Source organism: Diospyros lotus, chromosome 8 (assembly GCF_014633365.1).
Source record: "Diospyros lotus cultivar Yz01 chromosome 8, ASM1463336v1, whole genome shotgun sequence".
In the NCBI taxonomy this organism is placed as follows: domain Eukaryota; kingdom Viridiplantae; phylum Streptophyta; class Magnoliopsida; order Ericales; family Ebenaceae; genus Diospyros; species Diospyros lotus.
Genome location: NC_068345.1, coordinates 28,681,187 through 28,697,876, shown reverse-complemented (window position 1 = coordinate 28,697,876; position 16,690 = coordinate 28,681,187). Strand labels below are relative to the sequence as shown.

General features: G+C 31.6%; 1 protein-coding gene across 1 annotated transcript; it reads left to right on the top strand.

Annotated features, from left to right (window-relative positions):
* The first annotated feature begins 837 nt into the window (after nucleotides 1–837).
* LOC127807184 (homeotic protein knotted-1-like) lies at nucleotides 838–5,896 on the top strand. Its single transcript, XM_052344845.1, has 5 exons — nucleotides 838–1,880; nucleotides 2,134–2,256; nucleotides 2,559–2,694; nucleotides 4,874–5,130; nucleotides 5,311–5,896. The coding sequence occupies exons 1-5, from the start codon at nucleotides 1,524–1,526 to the stop codon at nucleotides 5,518–5,520; spliced, it is 1,083 nt and encodes a 360-aa protein (XP_052200805.1). The 5' UTR covers nucleotides 838–1,523; the 3' UTR covers nucleotides 5,521–5,896.
* The last annotated feature ends 10,794 nt before the right edge of the window (nucleotides 5,897–16,690 follow it).

Below are 16,690 nucleotides of genomic sequence, written 5' to 3'. Positions count from 1 at the left end.
AATTAGACTTCATTAATCACATGATATTAGTCAAGATGATGCTACGACGGGCGGGCGATGATTACCTATCAATCATGCATGACAAATTGAAGGGGTACCATGAGGTGAACCATTACTTGGGCCTTGGCAATGTAAACTAGCAACAATTACTTTTATGGCACATTATGGCAGACAATTGCTTCTTCTAATGGTAGGCATATTGGGGGCTATTAGCTAGTTCTGTTAGACGGTTGGGATCATTACTTTACTAATTATGAGAGTAGTCAATACATAGGTAGCTCATCATCTTAAATCATGAGTAACTAATACTCGTTATCATTGGGTGACTTCAATCTCTTAAACAATTACTGCTACTACAAATGATATATTGGGTATATCTAACTACAGCTTATAACGTCTTTTCAACTGTTGATTATTCCAACCTGATCAAATATTTTACTTAGGCTGTGGCGAGTTTATTTTCAAAAACAACTTAAGGTAACTTTCCATTCTTATTAATAAAACATATACACTTACTATCCAAATTTACTCTTAACAGATTACAAATTTGGAGAATTGTTATGGTAATAAAAAATATTGATATTTGTACAAGACAAAGCAAAAGATATACATTACCCTTCCCTATTATGCATCCCTTTTTTCTATTTGTGTGATGCACTCTTTATCTTGTATCAATATATACAACAAAATACCAGGGTTGCTTTGAATTTGATTAAGAAGAGTTGAATCTGCTCTTCCAATTCCATGAGATTCTTTGCTTCTCTCATGAATGCGAATCCAATATTTACTAGTGAAAGAATGATTGCTGGGGGGTCGAACACCACAAGGACTAATTAGTAGGTTAGAATGGGCAGGACAGGAAGTCTGCTCCTGCTCATCACATAAAGAAAGCACTTGAAAAATGTTGCAATATTGTCAATTCCTTATCTTACGGTTCGTACAATTACAAGCAACTTTTGATCACAGACGCGGTAGTTTTACTCAAGGATTTCTCAAACAGAGCAAAGCAAGTAGAAGCTCACCGTGAAAAATTCCAAACCCGTGAAGGAAAAAGAAACAGGAGAGAGAGAGAGAGAGATGAAATTAGCCCAACTGGAAGTAGGCTTGTCCTTATCTTTTCGTGTCTTCTTTGCGATATTCCATAATTTTTCTTTATTTCTTCAGAGGAAGAAGAACGTCTTGTCATCCTCCCAAGGCCCGGAGCCACCGCCGCGCCACCTTTCCGCCGCCTCCACTCTCCACCGTCATAGTTTCACATGTCCGAGGACCACCCCAATTACACATCCAGGCCTCCTTGAATTCTCTGCCGCTTAAAAGCTTCAATCTCGTCTCTTCTTCGCCGGAAAATCCTTCCACTTTCAGGCCCTCAATTAATTTACCCACTCATGCATGGCTTTGTTTTCAGTAGTTTGTTCCCCTCTTTAGGGTAATTAAATTAATTCACAGACGCGCGCGCACGCGCGCGCACATATAGGTGTTTGGAATCTTCTTAGTTAATTTAGGGTTTCTGGGTTGAGAAAATAATGGAGGATTACAGTAACATGAGCGAGAACACTGTAGCTCCGAGGGGGAGCTTCACGTACGGCGGCCCAGTTCTTGCAACAACAAGTTCTTGTGTGTATGGACGGAATAGCTTTCAAGAATCTGAGTCACAGGCCCATAATAATCCGACTGTGAAGGCCGAAGCGGAAAGTGCTTCTCTGCAGCATCTCCAGAAATTTCATTATCCTAATTCTGTGATTAATAGAGGGCACCAAACACTTCACCATCAACAAGATCACAATCAGCACACTTCGAGTGAAGTCGAAGCAATCAAGGCTAAGATCATCGCCCACCCTCAGTATTCCTACCTCTTGGAGGCTTACATGGATTGCCAAAAGGTAATATATAATCTCAATTAGTATTAATCAATGTCAGCCCCCTGAAACAGAAGAAATCACGGCTAGAGTTGTAGCATAGTACGGGTGGTTAGGCTTTGGTGTACCCGAGATCTTGTGTCCTGAATCTCTTAAATTTTTGTTCTCTCTCTATATATTAAGTTGTGATATAATCTTAGTTATTGAATGAACAGAAGAAATCCATTGTTACCCTTTGGAGGCTAACTCTCTCTCTCTCTCTCTCTCTCTGAATTAGGTAGGGGCTCCTCCGGAAGTGGCGGAACGGTTGGCGGCCGTCCGTCGTGAGATTGAGATGAGGCAGCGAGCTTCAGTGGCTTCACTTAATGTTGCCAAGGACCCAGAACTGGATCAGTTCATGGTGAATCTCTTCTCTCTCTCTCTCTCTCTCGATCATAACGATGGAAACAGTGGCAGAGCAATAATTTATAAATTTATAAATCAAGCACACTGAGTAAGCATGCAAACATTTGTATATGAACTCACGGTTAGAAAGTTCAAACTTTGATTGCAGAAGAGGTAATTACACAAAGTCTCTTGTTGTTAAACCAACACTTGAGGGTCTTTTATTTACCCGATCTTTCGTTTCTTCTCTCTTCTTCGACATTTCCCTTGATGCTAGTTAATGAGTTTCCTTTTTCCCTAAACACAATGAATTTACAGGAGGCGTACTGCGACATGCTGATGAAGTATAGAGACGAGCTTGCAAGGCCATTGCAAGAAGCTATGGAGTTCATGCGACGGATCGAATCGCAGCTGAACATGCTTAGCAACGGTCCCATGCGGATCTTTACCTCTGGTACTTCTCTCCACACTCTCATGGAGGGATTCTGCAAATCCCCGTGTAAAGAAGAATATATATATAATATATATATAGCTTTACATAAATCACAAATTCGATCTCTGATGAGAGGTGGGTTTGGTTTGGCTTCGCTTGATAATTAATGCGAAGGAAAAACTTTAGAGTCGAACAGTCTATATATAAAGCCCACCATTTCCTGCACTAATTCTGAAGAACACTTTGACCAATATAATATATGGAGCTATCATATATATTGGGTATTTCTAAATATAAATATAAAGAGAGATATAGAACCCTAACCTCGATTCACCTGTGAAGTGTAGATATGATTTGGTTCCTTTAAGTAAGAAGAAAGTGATGGTAGTGATCAGAAGAAGCCAAACAACAATTACTATGTGTGTGTGTGTGTGTGGGCTCGCGCGCAAAAACCATATATGATGAAACGAGCACTCCTCTCCAATCAGACTAGCTTTACTAACTTAGATAGCTGTGACAATTTTTTCCTGATGAAGGGTTTTATATTTTCTAACTGGCTGTGTGTATATTCTTAAATATATTTATTACAATTTTGCATATATAGACTTATGAACTTGTGATCATTGGGAGATACATATTTGGGGTTATGCATCTGAAATATATGAACATGCATGGGATATGCCGTTCACTTCAGCATCCTATCCTTCGCCCGTACAGCTATCAAGATTGTTTCTATATTTCTGTTACTTTCTACATATAACATAGATTAGATTTTCCCTTTTCTTGTGAATAATTTCTCATTGTTTTTTAGCTTCTATATTCAACTTTAATTTTTTATTTTTGGAAGGTAATGAGGCAGTAAATTACTATTGTTTTGGGTAGTTAATTAATTATAGTTTCTGTGTTTTCCACACTAAAAGTTACATCGTTTTCTTTCTATTGTTGCAGTACGGCAACATTTTAATCTATTAATCATCCTTACTAGTATCATTATTTGGAAAATATATAATTCCGTTAGTCCAAGGTCGGACATCCTTATTAGATGATGAGGGTTACAGAACTTGAGTTTGTTGTTAATATATAGGGCCCAGGAAGTAATCTCATTCCAGTTTATAAAGTAATTGTTCGAATATATACCCATATCCTCTTCCAAATAGGATTTTTTTTTTCTGGGTTCTTGTATGGGATTTCGATAGGATTAGTGAAAGTATTATAGGCTCTAATCGAGATCTTAATGGAATTATTTCGAAATCAAGTCTATGATCTATGTACTTTTTTTTTTATTGGTTTTGGGCTTTGTGGCCTTATAGACCATTGCCCAGATTAAGAAAATACAGAGAAACTTGTGCATTTCTACAGGCACTCTAGGGTAGAAGTAAAAACTTTACCAAACACTAAGGAAAAAAACAAAAAAAGAAAGAACTTTATCATGCTAATTCCTGACCAAGGGCAAACTTAGATAAAGATGTTTCTCTTTTTATTTTTTCTTGTTTGTTGCTGCTGTGGCATCATAGTATTTTCTTCTTTCCTATCCCTAACTGTTGCACTGCTGCTGCTGCTGCTTCTAATTAATTTGCAACTACTTGGAGGCGGTGGCAACATGGCATGCCTTTCTTTTTTTTTTTTTTTTTTGTGGCCGTTGCAGCATCAGCAGCAGCAAGATAATTTCTTTTTTGGACTGTTCCCGGAGCAATAACATTTCTTCTTGTTCATTTTCCTATTCATATTGCTGCAATGTCAAATGTTAATATATGTAGCTAGCGTGTGCTTTTTGTGATGTTTAATTTACAATAATTGTTATTTTCATGGATAAAATATTTGAACTTCACCTAATATTGTTCATGATACATTGACTTCTTTTCTTTTCTTTTTCCTTTTCACAATTTTTGGCTTATATACAGGCACAGGTGAGGAAAATTCTCTTCCTATTATATGGAACGGGAGCTACGGATGGAAATATTGTTTTCTTAAGTGATTTGATGCTTTGCTTTGAATAGTGACTAGCCTAACATGGCTTGCTTAAACGGATATTACTTATATTTTCAATACAAGGTCTCACTTCTTAATTACTATATATGAAGAAAATCTGCAAATGTTTTGTTAAGTTCTTGGGACATATATATATGGAATATATCCTAGTAACATATGTGTGTGTGTGTAATGTTTATCTTCATTTCCAACCAATGATATTCATGCACAGATGCAAAGTGTGAGGGTGCCGGCTCATCAGAAGAGGATCAAGAGAATAGTACTGGCGAAGAAGCAGAACTGCCTGAGATCGATCCACGGGCCGAAGATCAGGAACTAAAGAATTACCTAATGAGGAAATACAGTGGCTATCTGGGCAGTCTCAAGCAAGAGCTTTCCAAGAAAAAGAAGAAAGGCAAGCTGCCTAAAGAGGCCAGGCAAAAGCTGCTCAATTGGTGGGAGTTGCACTACAAATGGCCCTATCCATCGGTATATATATACTCATCTCTTCATTATATATCTTCTTCAACCTTAATTATTCTTGTTCACACACACACACACACACAGATGCTCTTGTGCTCTATATATATGCTAGCTTTGATAAGAGTACTATATATAATTAATTGTTGTGGAATTAAATTACGCGCGCACACACACACAAATATATAGGAGAGCGAGAAGGTGGCCTTGGCCGAATCAACTGGATTGGACCAGAAGCAAATTAACAACTGGTTCATCAACCAGAGGAAACGACACTGGAAGCCTTCGGAGGATATGCAGTTTATGGTAATGGACAGTCTTCATCCTCCAAACGCCGCGCTATACCTGGAGGGACATTATAACATGGGTCATGAAGGTCCTTACAGATTAGGGCCATAGTTAAGAAATATATAATTAGTCAGAAGAGGCAGCTTAATTAATATTTCTGATTGTTATTGCAAGACTTTGGTTCATTAGTAGTGTCTTCCAACAGCCTAATTATATATATATATATATACATATATATATATACACAAATGCTCAGCTGTTGTAGCAGTGTGTGTGTGGGGGTGTGGGTATGTGTATGTATGTGTTGAGACCATTTGAAGTGGCTTGTACTCAGTAGTTTCTTTGTTGCTACATTGATTTGGGATGTTTTTGTCTGGTGTGAGATCTGTGGGAAGGCCCAGAATCAATGGTGTAATTTGGTGCATGTGCGCTAGGGTTTGTAGTCAGATTAATTAATTAATTATAAGCGTGAACATGAGTTTAATTATATTTTATGCAATATCTTGTTTCTATATATATATATAGGATTAGGGTAAGCAATTAATTAGTATAGCTTAAGATTCTATATAAGCAGGATTAATTATTGCCTACCTAAATTGTTAGTCCCATTAATTATCTTGTTTTGATTGATTTATTGTGATTGAATGGCTCTGGACTGGATATATGGATGCATGGGAGAGCAAAGCAAACATTAATTTCTGGATTACAATATGCAATTGCTTCCTTGACTGAAAAAACAATAATATTTTGAAAAGTATACCCATAAATAAAGATGGATGGGTAATTACCATCACATATAGTTACTATATAGGCTAATTAGGGGTGTAGAGAACAATTAGCCTTTTGCATTGTCAAGAATCAAGTTGGTTTCTATACACACTTCTCGATGGATGGATGTGGGGGGACTAGCTAGAATTAATCCATGACTTACTGTAGGTTTTCAATGAGGAGGGATGTAGTAGTATATATGGAATCAAGCATTTGTTCAACTTGCCTGTTATGAAGGGGTATGGCCTAAGCTGGTTGTCCACCTCTGTGGCTGGCTCGCTAACATGGTGCCATCGTGGCATTAGACAATCTGCTCTGCTGTATCCTTAGTTCAATGCTTTAAGTTAATCTGAGGAAGTTTGTGAAGGGATGGATGCCTTGTTACACTTAAATGAGTCATACGTAGTGTTTTAATACTAGATTTAGATAGCTTCTAAAAATTATAATTATGAGACTAATAATGTATTTCTTATAAATATAATAAAATATAATTTTATATTTTAAGATTATATCTTCATTCATATCTCTTCAATAAATTATATAATATTTAGAATATGTGATAAAGACTTTTGGATTAAGGATTTCTTAAAAGTATTTACAATCCTTAGATTTCTTAGAAGAGGGTTATGATTAATCAATTACGATCTGTCACATGGGTTATTACCTTTGATTAGTATGAGATGCTAATGATAAAGGATGATGAGTCACATGTCATAATTTACGAGATTGATATAATAAATATGTGGGTAGGTGTTAGTTGAACAAATATTGAATGTGACGCAGGTGATAGATCACATGGCTGAGAAGATCTATAATCTGTCACTAGCTTCGATTATGTAATGGTCTTTAGATCGGAAGCAATATAGTTGTCTTGTATGTCGGTGTTAGAGATTTGTCATTATTAAGAACCATCCGGTTACCAGCTGGTGGAAGATGCATTGTGTGGTTCTTGTGCAGTGGCGTATGGAGGCATGTGGTTGCTAATGGGATCCGTCGACCTCTAACATGATGTGAACATCTTATGTGATCAATGATGATTGTGGTTGTATAAACCCCTGGTTAAGGTACGCATAATTGGAAAAATATTTTTAATGTCAGAAGGTGTTGTGATATGTCATCTTGATCACACCACATTAGATTTTAGCATGGCTATCAAATTAGTGAGTTTGGTCAATCCATGACTCTCATTCGATCAGGATGTTAATCGATGGAAATGGAAAGATTATAGTACACAGGATTCAAAAGCCTAAATAGGATCTCAAGAAGTATGACTTCATTAATAGTATGATTGCCTTGACATAATATTAGTTGTTACTCAGGGTCTTTCTGTAACAACCCGCCCTCCCAAGGTGTGTCACTATTCTGGGATTTTTGGATATATATATATATATATTTTCCTCATAACACTATTTCTAAATTCCCAAAATATCATATTCCATAAAAATCCAAAATCCCCTAATACCCACTTAGCATTCCAAATATTAAGCTGAGCAAGGTAAATTAAATACTTGCAGAAGCAGAATTGTAATTTAATGAGATATTATAATCACAAACGAATTCAAATTGTATAATATTGTTCCTAACAACCATAAATTACAATAACTGGTAAAAAAATCAACATAAAGAACTATAACATGCAACCTATTATCAAGATTCTCACAACTTGTCCTAGCATGGGTGTAGGATTATTACATGACTACCAGTACAATCACATCTCAATAATCTTTTTTTCTTTCCCACTGCTCGTTTTATCTGAAACTTTTGAATATTCTAGGGACATAGGTCAGGTCAGAAGATGAATCTTCTAAGTGAGGGTTTAAAATAATTTTTATGAATGTATGATGCATGGACATGAATCGACCGACACCCTAGAGCAGCTTCTATTAACATTCTAGCCTCGACACGAAACTCTTGACAGTCATCTCAATAATCACACATGACACAGGATACTTCTATAATCATTTCGACAAAACTCACTCGGGGAAATGCAAGTCACGTTACTAAGGCAACATCCTATCCTACCATATTCAACATGGATGACACAATTATTGATATACTAATAATTTCATACCCAATGCAATATCACAATTATCGATGCAACATAACATGCACATGTATGACAAGATGCTCATAAATTATATATATATTGGCAAACCCTCATGAATTTCATGCTCAATTTAGGCAAATTATGTCACGTATAAATTTTTGAAAAAAATCACTCACCTCGTTCTAATTGTTTAAACTTTCTCGAAATTTGTGCCCTGCCTTCAAACCCGTGTCTTGATATTTTTCCTGGCCAAATTTTTAATTTCCTATTTTTTCACAGTTTTTCCCAATTTTTTCCTATTTTTTGTATTTTTGATTTTCCCCCTTACCTCACGTGTTTGCACACAGCTGCACCCACGCGCCTGAAAGTCGATAGTCTTCTCCAATTGCCTTCTCGTCGCCGGCCAGTGGTTTTACTTCGATTCCTTTGTTTTCCTTCTTCTCTCTCGTTCTATTCTTCCTCCCAAATACAATGGGGTGACTTGTGGCTAAAAAATCTAGTCAAAACACCCTCAAATCCATTGATTATAGTGCATCTTTAGTGGGTCTTCCGATTTTTTGACAATGCTTGAAACCCTTTCAAACTAACACCAAAATCTCTCAAACTTTTCAGAAATCTTACCCTTCCATTGGAGAACAAAATCCTTCTATCAATATCCTTCAGTTTTTCCTCAAATGCTTGAATTTTTCAACTAAAAATTGATGAAACACTCGGCCAAAAACTTGACTATTTGTAGGCATTTCTGGCTAACACATCGGCCAATTCCTGTTGCTTCCGTGCACCAGACCTCCTTCTTAAGCCAATGATAGCCCTAGTCTGCTCCTAAATGTCGATTTGACATCCTTACGGTGGCCATAGTGAGGCCGTCGGCTATTTTGTAGTGTTCACACTACTATTTGCATTGTAGCCTTCTAGCTCTTGCCCTCTTTCACTTTGGCCCTTTGCCCTCAAGTCTTTAGATTTCAAAATTTATACTTTAGCCCATAACTTTGAAAAAAAATACACTTTTGCCCCAATAAAAATTACACTCAAGTACACAAATTTTTTTGGGTATTACACTTTTGGGATATATCGAGGAGATGGAGAGATTCTCATTATAGACTAAAGTGTTTGGTTGGGGTTAAAGAGTTTGATGTATCTCGATTCCTACTTAGTGTTGAACTTAGAAGATCATACATATATATATATATATGTTGGTCACTTAAGGTATAGCCACTCAAGAGGGGGGTGAATTGAATGTTTAAAATTTTTCTTCTTTTTAATAAATATTATTGATTAATTATTTTCTCTAATAATATATATAAATTATTTTCTTTTAATTAAATTTTTGTTATTTAATTTTAAACAAATTAAGATTTTATAACTATGTATATGTAAGTTTGAAATTAATAAATTGCAAACCACAACATATAACAAGAATAAATAAATGAGGCACAAGACAATTTATAGTGGTTTGGTGTTTCCACACATACGTACTCCACTTTCCCAAGATCTCAACCTTTCTTGGGGTTTCACTAATCTTATCAAGGTTTTCACACTAGTTCACCTTGAAAACTAGGTGCACTCCTAGATTACAATGGGTTCTAAAAAAATCACCAACACCAAGGTTTTCTCCCTAGCTTATCTTGGAAACTAAATTCACATAGATTTTAACGGTTCTAGGAAACCTATACAATCCACAATAGTAATTTAAATATTACAAATAATTTGTCTACACTTGGACACAAATAACCAATTAAGAACAAATTATACTAGGTAATAATATTTAAATAAATAAATAAACAGTGGCCTCAATTTGAATGGAGAAGATCAGATTTGGTTTTGTGATCTTTTTTTCTCCTTTTGTCTTATGGCTCTTTGGTAGATGAACAATGAATATTTGATAGACTTGGAATGCTTGAAAATTAGGTTGAGATCTTTTTGGAAGTTTTGGATGTGCAATATGTGTAATGGATACTCAAAAAATGAGTTTGATGGGGGTATTTATAAGTATTTTAGCCACTAAAGAAAGGGTTAATATGAAGTTTGAATTTCAAAAAATGTTTAGATTTTATCAAACGATAAGAAACCATGTCTCACATTTAATTGGAAATCAATTTACTTTTTGCATGAGTAAGAGAAAACATGTCTAAAATCAATTTTTTTTAATTTAAAATAAATTTACTTTTTGTATGAGAAATAGAAAACATGTATAAAAGTAATTCTCCTTTAATTCAAAATAAATATACTTTTTGCATAAGTAATAAAAACATTTATCAATAAATAAAAATTCAAACATAAACTTTTGAGACATAAATGATCAAAATAAGGAAACATGTTTAAAGATAATCCACCTTTAATTCAAAATAAATTTACTCTTTGTACCCACTTTTACTTCAAAATAAATTTATTTTTTTATATGAGAAAGAAATATATTTATATTATAAAAATATTTTTGTTAATTATCACAAATTAATTAATATGAGCAAGTTGGCTCAACAATATATATATTCGAGTGTAGTGGTTGACTAAGCGATGAAAATTATAATCTTCATTAATAGTTAATGATTTTTATTGAGATATTAATAATGATCTTTCGTTCACTGGAATTCAACTGATTTTTTTAGGTATTGGAAGAATGGCTTTTCTTGATCTGCCCGATTTTGGGGGGAAACGGGATAAAGCTATTATCCGGCCTGTTAGCTGTTAGCAAGGTATGTTCTGCCTTCTGACCTATCGATACAATGCCCTTTCTTTACTCTCTCACTCACTTGAGCGTTAGAGTGCTTACAAGTGTCAACTGCCTCCCAGATGGACCCGTTGTCTTAGCCCGCTCCTTGCCGTTGCGATCCCATCTCTGACTGCTCCCTTTGGTCAGGAAGGAATAAATGAGAATGATTATCATTGGGTAATTAATTCTTTTATAATATTTTGTGTATGATAGTTATACATGTATTATATTATATTGAGAGAATTAATTTAAATGCAATATATGAAAATTAAAAGAGAATTTTCATTATCTATATGATATATTATATGGAAAAAATAGAATTTTTATTATATATATATAATATATGACATATTATTGAAAAGAAAATTGTACTTCCATTATATATAATATATAATATATAATATATTATATTGAAAAGAAAAATACATTTTCATTATATATAATATGTGAAATGCTCTTTCATTATATATAATATGTGATATATTATTTTCGAAATAAAATGGTCATCTTCTCCTATATAAATAGGTGATCATGGAGAGAATTGAAAGTGTGTGAGAAATACTTGACCATTTGCAAGTTGTTGCTATATTTTCTCTTAGCCATAAGTTTTCTTTCTTGTCATTCTAGTTGGAATCTTCTTTGCTATTACTCATTTTTCTTTTGATTCTATTGTTGCTAGTGTAGCAAGTTCAACCCAATAAAGAGTCTATTAGTCTTTGAAATTCATTTAGCTTTCATCTACTGCATTTAGCTTGGTTAGGACATAAGTTAAGTTATAGGATTCATTCATTATTCGAAGCGTGGACTAACTAAGCCCCTCGTGCTTTTTGAGGGACAATTCAATCTAACTAGTTATCTGTTTGGGAGTTGTTTGTGTGCAACTATTGTTGCCTCAAAGAAGATTCCAGCCTTTATATCGGACTTCGAACCACCATAAGGTATATATGCTAAACCCTCTATGGCATGGTTTGATGTTGTATTGCATATGGTTATGGGAAACCGAGTCTTGCATAGTAGTTTTCAACTTATTTCCGCTGCGTTCTTATTTATGTTTTTGAAAAAAAATTAAAAATAATAAAACCCTTGCATTAATACATTAAGAAAAAAAGTTAGTGTTCCCTTTTAATATTGACATCAAGCATCGCTTGGGACAAACCTAAGAGTGTGTTTCTGCTCTATGTGTGTATAGGTTGTGACTGCATCCGAGTTTACTCGATGGGCGAATCGGGGGGGAAGGTCGCATGTCCCCAAGACTAGTAGAGTAAAACTTGGAACCTAGCTAGGTTATAAAAAAAAATATATATATATATATATGGTGTTTCCCTAATGTGTAAAATGTTAATATTTTGTATTTCAGTTATTAAAAATTGTTGTTTTAAGTATGAAAGATTGATTAGTATAAGGAGGTGTGAATTGAGTTCACCTAAAAAAATATTTACCAAAATGTAAAGAATATAAGAATAAAGATTACAGATTTTTAGACTGGTTCGACCTCAATTGCTTACTCCATTACCTTAACACTTTATTAAGGATTTTAATCAACTTACCATCAGTAGCTTGCAAATGCTAAGTTATAGTCTTTTACACAGCTTTTAATAGAATGAAAACTTGAACTTTTACAATCTATGCTTTTAAGAATCAAGCACTCAACTTTTAACAAGGTGAATGATATTAAATTTCAACGTAAGCACTTAGAGAAGCTATTTGATATTTTGTACACTATGTAAAAGTAGGCTTCTCACTCGGGTTTAGAGAATAAGGATGTGTGATCTTAAGGTCTAACTCTCTGAAACATAAAACAAAAGTATATCTTGAAAGACTTTTTGAGCTATATGATCAACATTTCAGTATGTGTTTTTGGATCAACAATCTCCTGGTGTTGTCTCGATGCTTATGATATTTATAGCTTTTCCTTCTTTAATGCATTTGTCAGTTTGTTCAATAGATAAAATCTTTAACTTGAAAACCTGTAAAGAACATTTTCTTTCTTGTCCATCCCAACTGTTAGTATAAGATTTGAAGATCAAATGTAGATAATTTTAATGAAAAAAATGTTCATACAACATTTAATGAAGATTTAATAGTCTAAAAATGAAAAATAATTGCATTTAATGAAGTCTCAACAACTATATTTTTCAAATTTGTAAGATTATTAGTCAAGTAATGTCAAGTGTTGCTCGAGTGAGATTAGAGATTACTTAAGTGATTTTAACATTTAGTCGATTAAATGATTTATTACTCAATTACTGAATAATCTTACTCGATTAAGATTACCAGACAAACTTGTCATTACTCAACTCTTCAACTTAGTTACTCAACTAAAGAAAATAATACTCAATTAACAAACATCTCTTAGTCAATTAATCTTTTAACCACCTTACTACTTTAAGAATGTTACTCAATTATATGAATATATTATTTAACTAAAAAAGATATTACTCGATTACTCGAATATGTTATTCGACTAAAAAAGATATTACTCAATTAAGAAATATCTTTTAGTCAATTAACTTTTAAGTGCAGAGAAGTAATACTCAACTAACATAGATAACACCTGATTAAAATAACTCTGACTCCATTAATTTTTTAAGTACTGTGTTTTCAGTATACTTTATTTGACTAACTAAAGTTCATTACTCGATCGAGTAATGTTTGAATGTTAGTTAAAACTGAATTTCTTTAAAATAATTACTTGACTAATACAAAGTTGTATTCAAATAATATTTGAATGTTAATTTAAATTAAATTTTTCTAAGATAATTACTCGATTAACACAAAGTTGTACTCGAATAATATTTGAAAGTTAATTTAAATTGATTTTCCTTAATATAATTACTTGACTAACACAAAGTTGTACTTGAGTAATTAATTTGAAAGAATGTTATTTTAAATTGAATTTTCCTAATATAATCTATATATCTATATATGTATATTATAACAAAACAGTCGTCAAATTTTTTCCCGCCCATTTCCAGTTACTATTTTGATATTTTATTATGTTTTTTTAATTTTTTTTGCTTACCTGAAATGAAATTTTTATAGGTTATTAATTAAGTCTAGATTTGTGAAAAACGTGTAGTTCTAGAAATATGTAAATGATTTTTTTTATGGCTAAATAGTGTTTGGAGAATGTGTAAGCATGCTGGTATATGAAGAGTCAAGATCTAATCCATATTATTAATTTTTAAATATTAACATAAAATTTTAATTAAAATAAATTACAGAATAATGAAACTTTTTTAAATCGGAAAAAATTTTGAGATATCAGGTAATACCGTCGAATATCGACTACTAAGTAAATTTTTTATTTTATTTTTATTTTATATATAGTTTAATTAATTTAAATTTATTTTTTTATAATTTTAAATGTTATAATTTTATATATAACTTAAATGTTATAATTTTATTTTTTAACTTTATTTTTTTTTTGTTGCTTTCTTAAAAATATGACCTGTCTAAAATGTGATAATTGATTGTTAGGAGGAATATATAAAGTCACGTATGGATAATTAATTTTAAAATTTTGATTATTATTATTTATATAATTAATTGATTATTTAAATTATCTTTATTTTATATATACTTTAATTATTTTAAATTTATTTTTTTATAATTTTATATATAATCAATGTAAAAAAGTGACATGTCTTAAATGTGGTAATTTTGAAAATTTGATTATTATCATTTATATAATTAATTAATTATTTAAATTATCTTTATTTTATATAATTTAATTAATTCAAATTTATTTTCTTATAATTTTAAATGTTATAATTTTATATATAACTTAAATGTTATAATTTTATTTTTTAACTTTATTTTTTTTGTTGCTTTCTTAAATATTTGATATATCTTAAATATAGTAATTGATTGTCAAGAGAAATATGTAAAGTCATGTATGGATAATCAATTTTGAAAATTTGATTATTATCATTTATATAATTAATTGATTCTTTAAATTATCTTTATTTTATAATAGTTTAATTAATTTAAATTTATTTTCTTATAATTTTAAATATTATAATTTTATATATAACTTAAATGTTATAATTTTATTTTTAACTTTTTTCTTTTTTTTGCTTCCTTAAAAATTTGACGTGTTTTAAATGTAGTAAGTAATTGTTAGAAAAAATATGTAAAGTCATATATGGATAATCAATTTTGAAAATTTAATTATTAATATTTATATAATTAATTGATTATTTAAATTATCTTTATTTTACATACAATTTAATTAATTTAAATTTATTTTTTATAATTTTAAATGTCATAATTTTATTTTTCAACTTAATTGATTATTGTCATTTATTTAATTCTCCTATTTTCCCATTAATCTACTCCCAAGATGTGTTATATGTTGGACTTGGAGAAATTAAATGCAAATTAAATTTGTGTTTTAAAAATTATGTTAAGTGAGTAAGATTCGAATTGTGTGGCAAAGCGGGAAAAAAAGAGAAACTTAATGGTGACATGTGATTTGATAAATTGAGAGAAATATGAGAATTTAAAGGAAGAAAAATTAATAAAAGAAATCAAATATCTCTCTCTTCTTTCTCTATTCTCGTTCGACCATTCCATTTCCTCTCATCTCCTTTCTCGATTATTCTTCTCAAATTTTCGCTTATTCTTTACTTTCATTTAGTAAATTTAACCGTATTTTTTTATCCAGTTTGGTCTTCTAGTGTAACATAGCATTACTATTATGTCAAATAAGTAATGTGAATGCAATTAAGAAAAATTAGGCCTTGAGGGTTTGTGTGGTATGTACATATGAGACAAATGCATGTGAAAATCTAAAAAAAAAAACGTCTACCCTTGATTGCATATTTCAGATTAAAGATGTTGGTTATCATTTTTTTTTTTTCCTATTATTGTGTAATTTTTGTATTTTTTTACGCATTACTTATTGTATTACATGTTAATTTAGGTTTATTTTTTACATAGTTTCGGGATAGTGTTATGTGCTTTTAATTGTTCATCTACCCTTAAATGTATATAAGGAAATATTTCAAAATCTGTAATTTTTTGTTGTATTTTCATGATTGTAATACGATTATTTTATTTATTTTTTTACTTCTTTATTATGATTTTCATTTATTGTAACTACTAAATTATATAACTTTCACTTTAACAATTTTTTTTTTTTTTTACGATATCCAATGCATCGCATGGGTGATCCACTAGTTACTCGACTAAAACAAAATTGTACTCAAGTAATGATGATGTTAATCAATTAACTAAATATATTACTCCAACAACATCCTGATTTCAAATTTTATTTGAGCAATTAATATTATCTTTAAGTATCTGTTCATTACTCTGAGGCATATGTTTTGGGATAAATATCAAAATCAAGAGTTCAACAAAGTCCTTACTGTGTGATGGAACTTTAGCACATGTATGAATGTGCACTCATTTTTGTGAGTGATACACAACGTGAATGATTAGTTGGAAGTATTTGAATAGGTTGACTAGTTTGTTAAGCTCTGTTAACACTTAAAAAATATGATGTTTAGCTTCTAATATGTAAAACGTTAAAATTTTATATCTCAACTATTAAAAATTATTATTTTAAATCTTTATCCTGATTGAGAATAAGCAGAGTTGTTATTTATGCTAATTAGGACATACACATAAAAAATATAAAGTGTCATGTCATAAAAAAAATTACGTCAACGAGACATATCAGATTAAAATTTATTTTTATTGAAAAAAGATCGAATTATACATACAATAAAAAAAATCCTAAATCTCTA

Coding starts and splice junctions, on each gene's coding strand:
- LOC127807184 (XM_052344845.1), top strand. CDS start 1,524: ATGGAGGATTACAGTAACATGAGCGAGAACACTGTAGCTCCGAGGGGG. Junction 2,257..2,558: donor CAGAACTGGATCAGTTCATG/GTGAATCTCTTC, acceptor ATGAATTTACAG/GAGGCGTACTGCGACATGCT. Junction 2,695..4,873: donor CATGCGGATCTTTACCTCTG/GTACTTCTCTCC, acceptor ATTCATGCACAG/ATGCAAAGTGTGAGGGTGCC.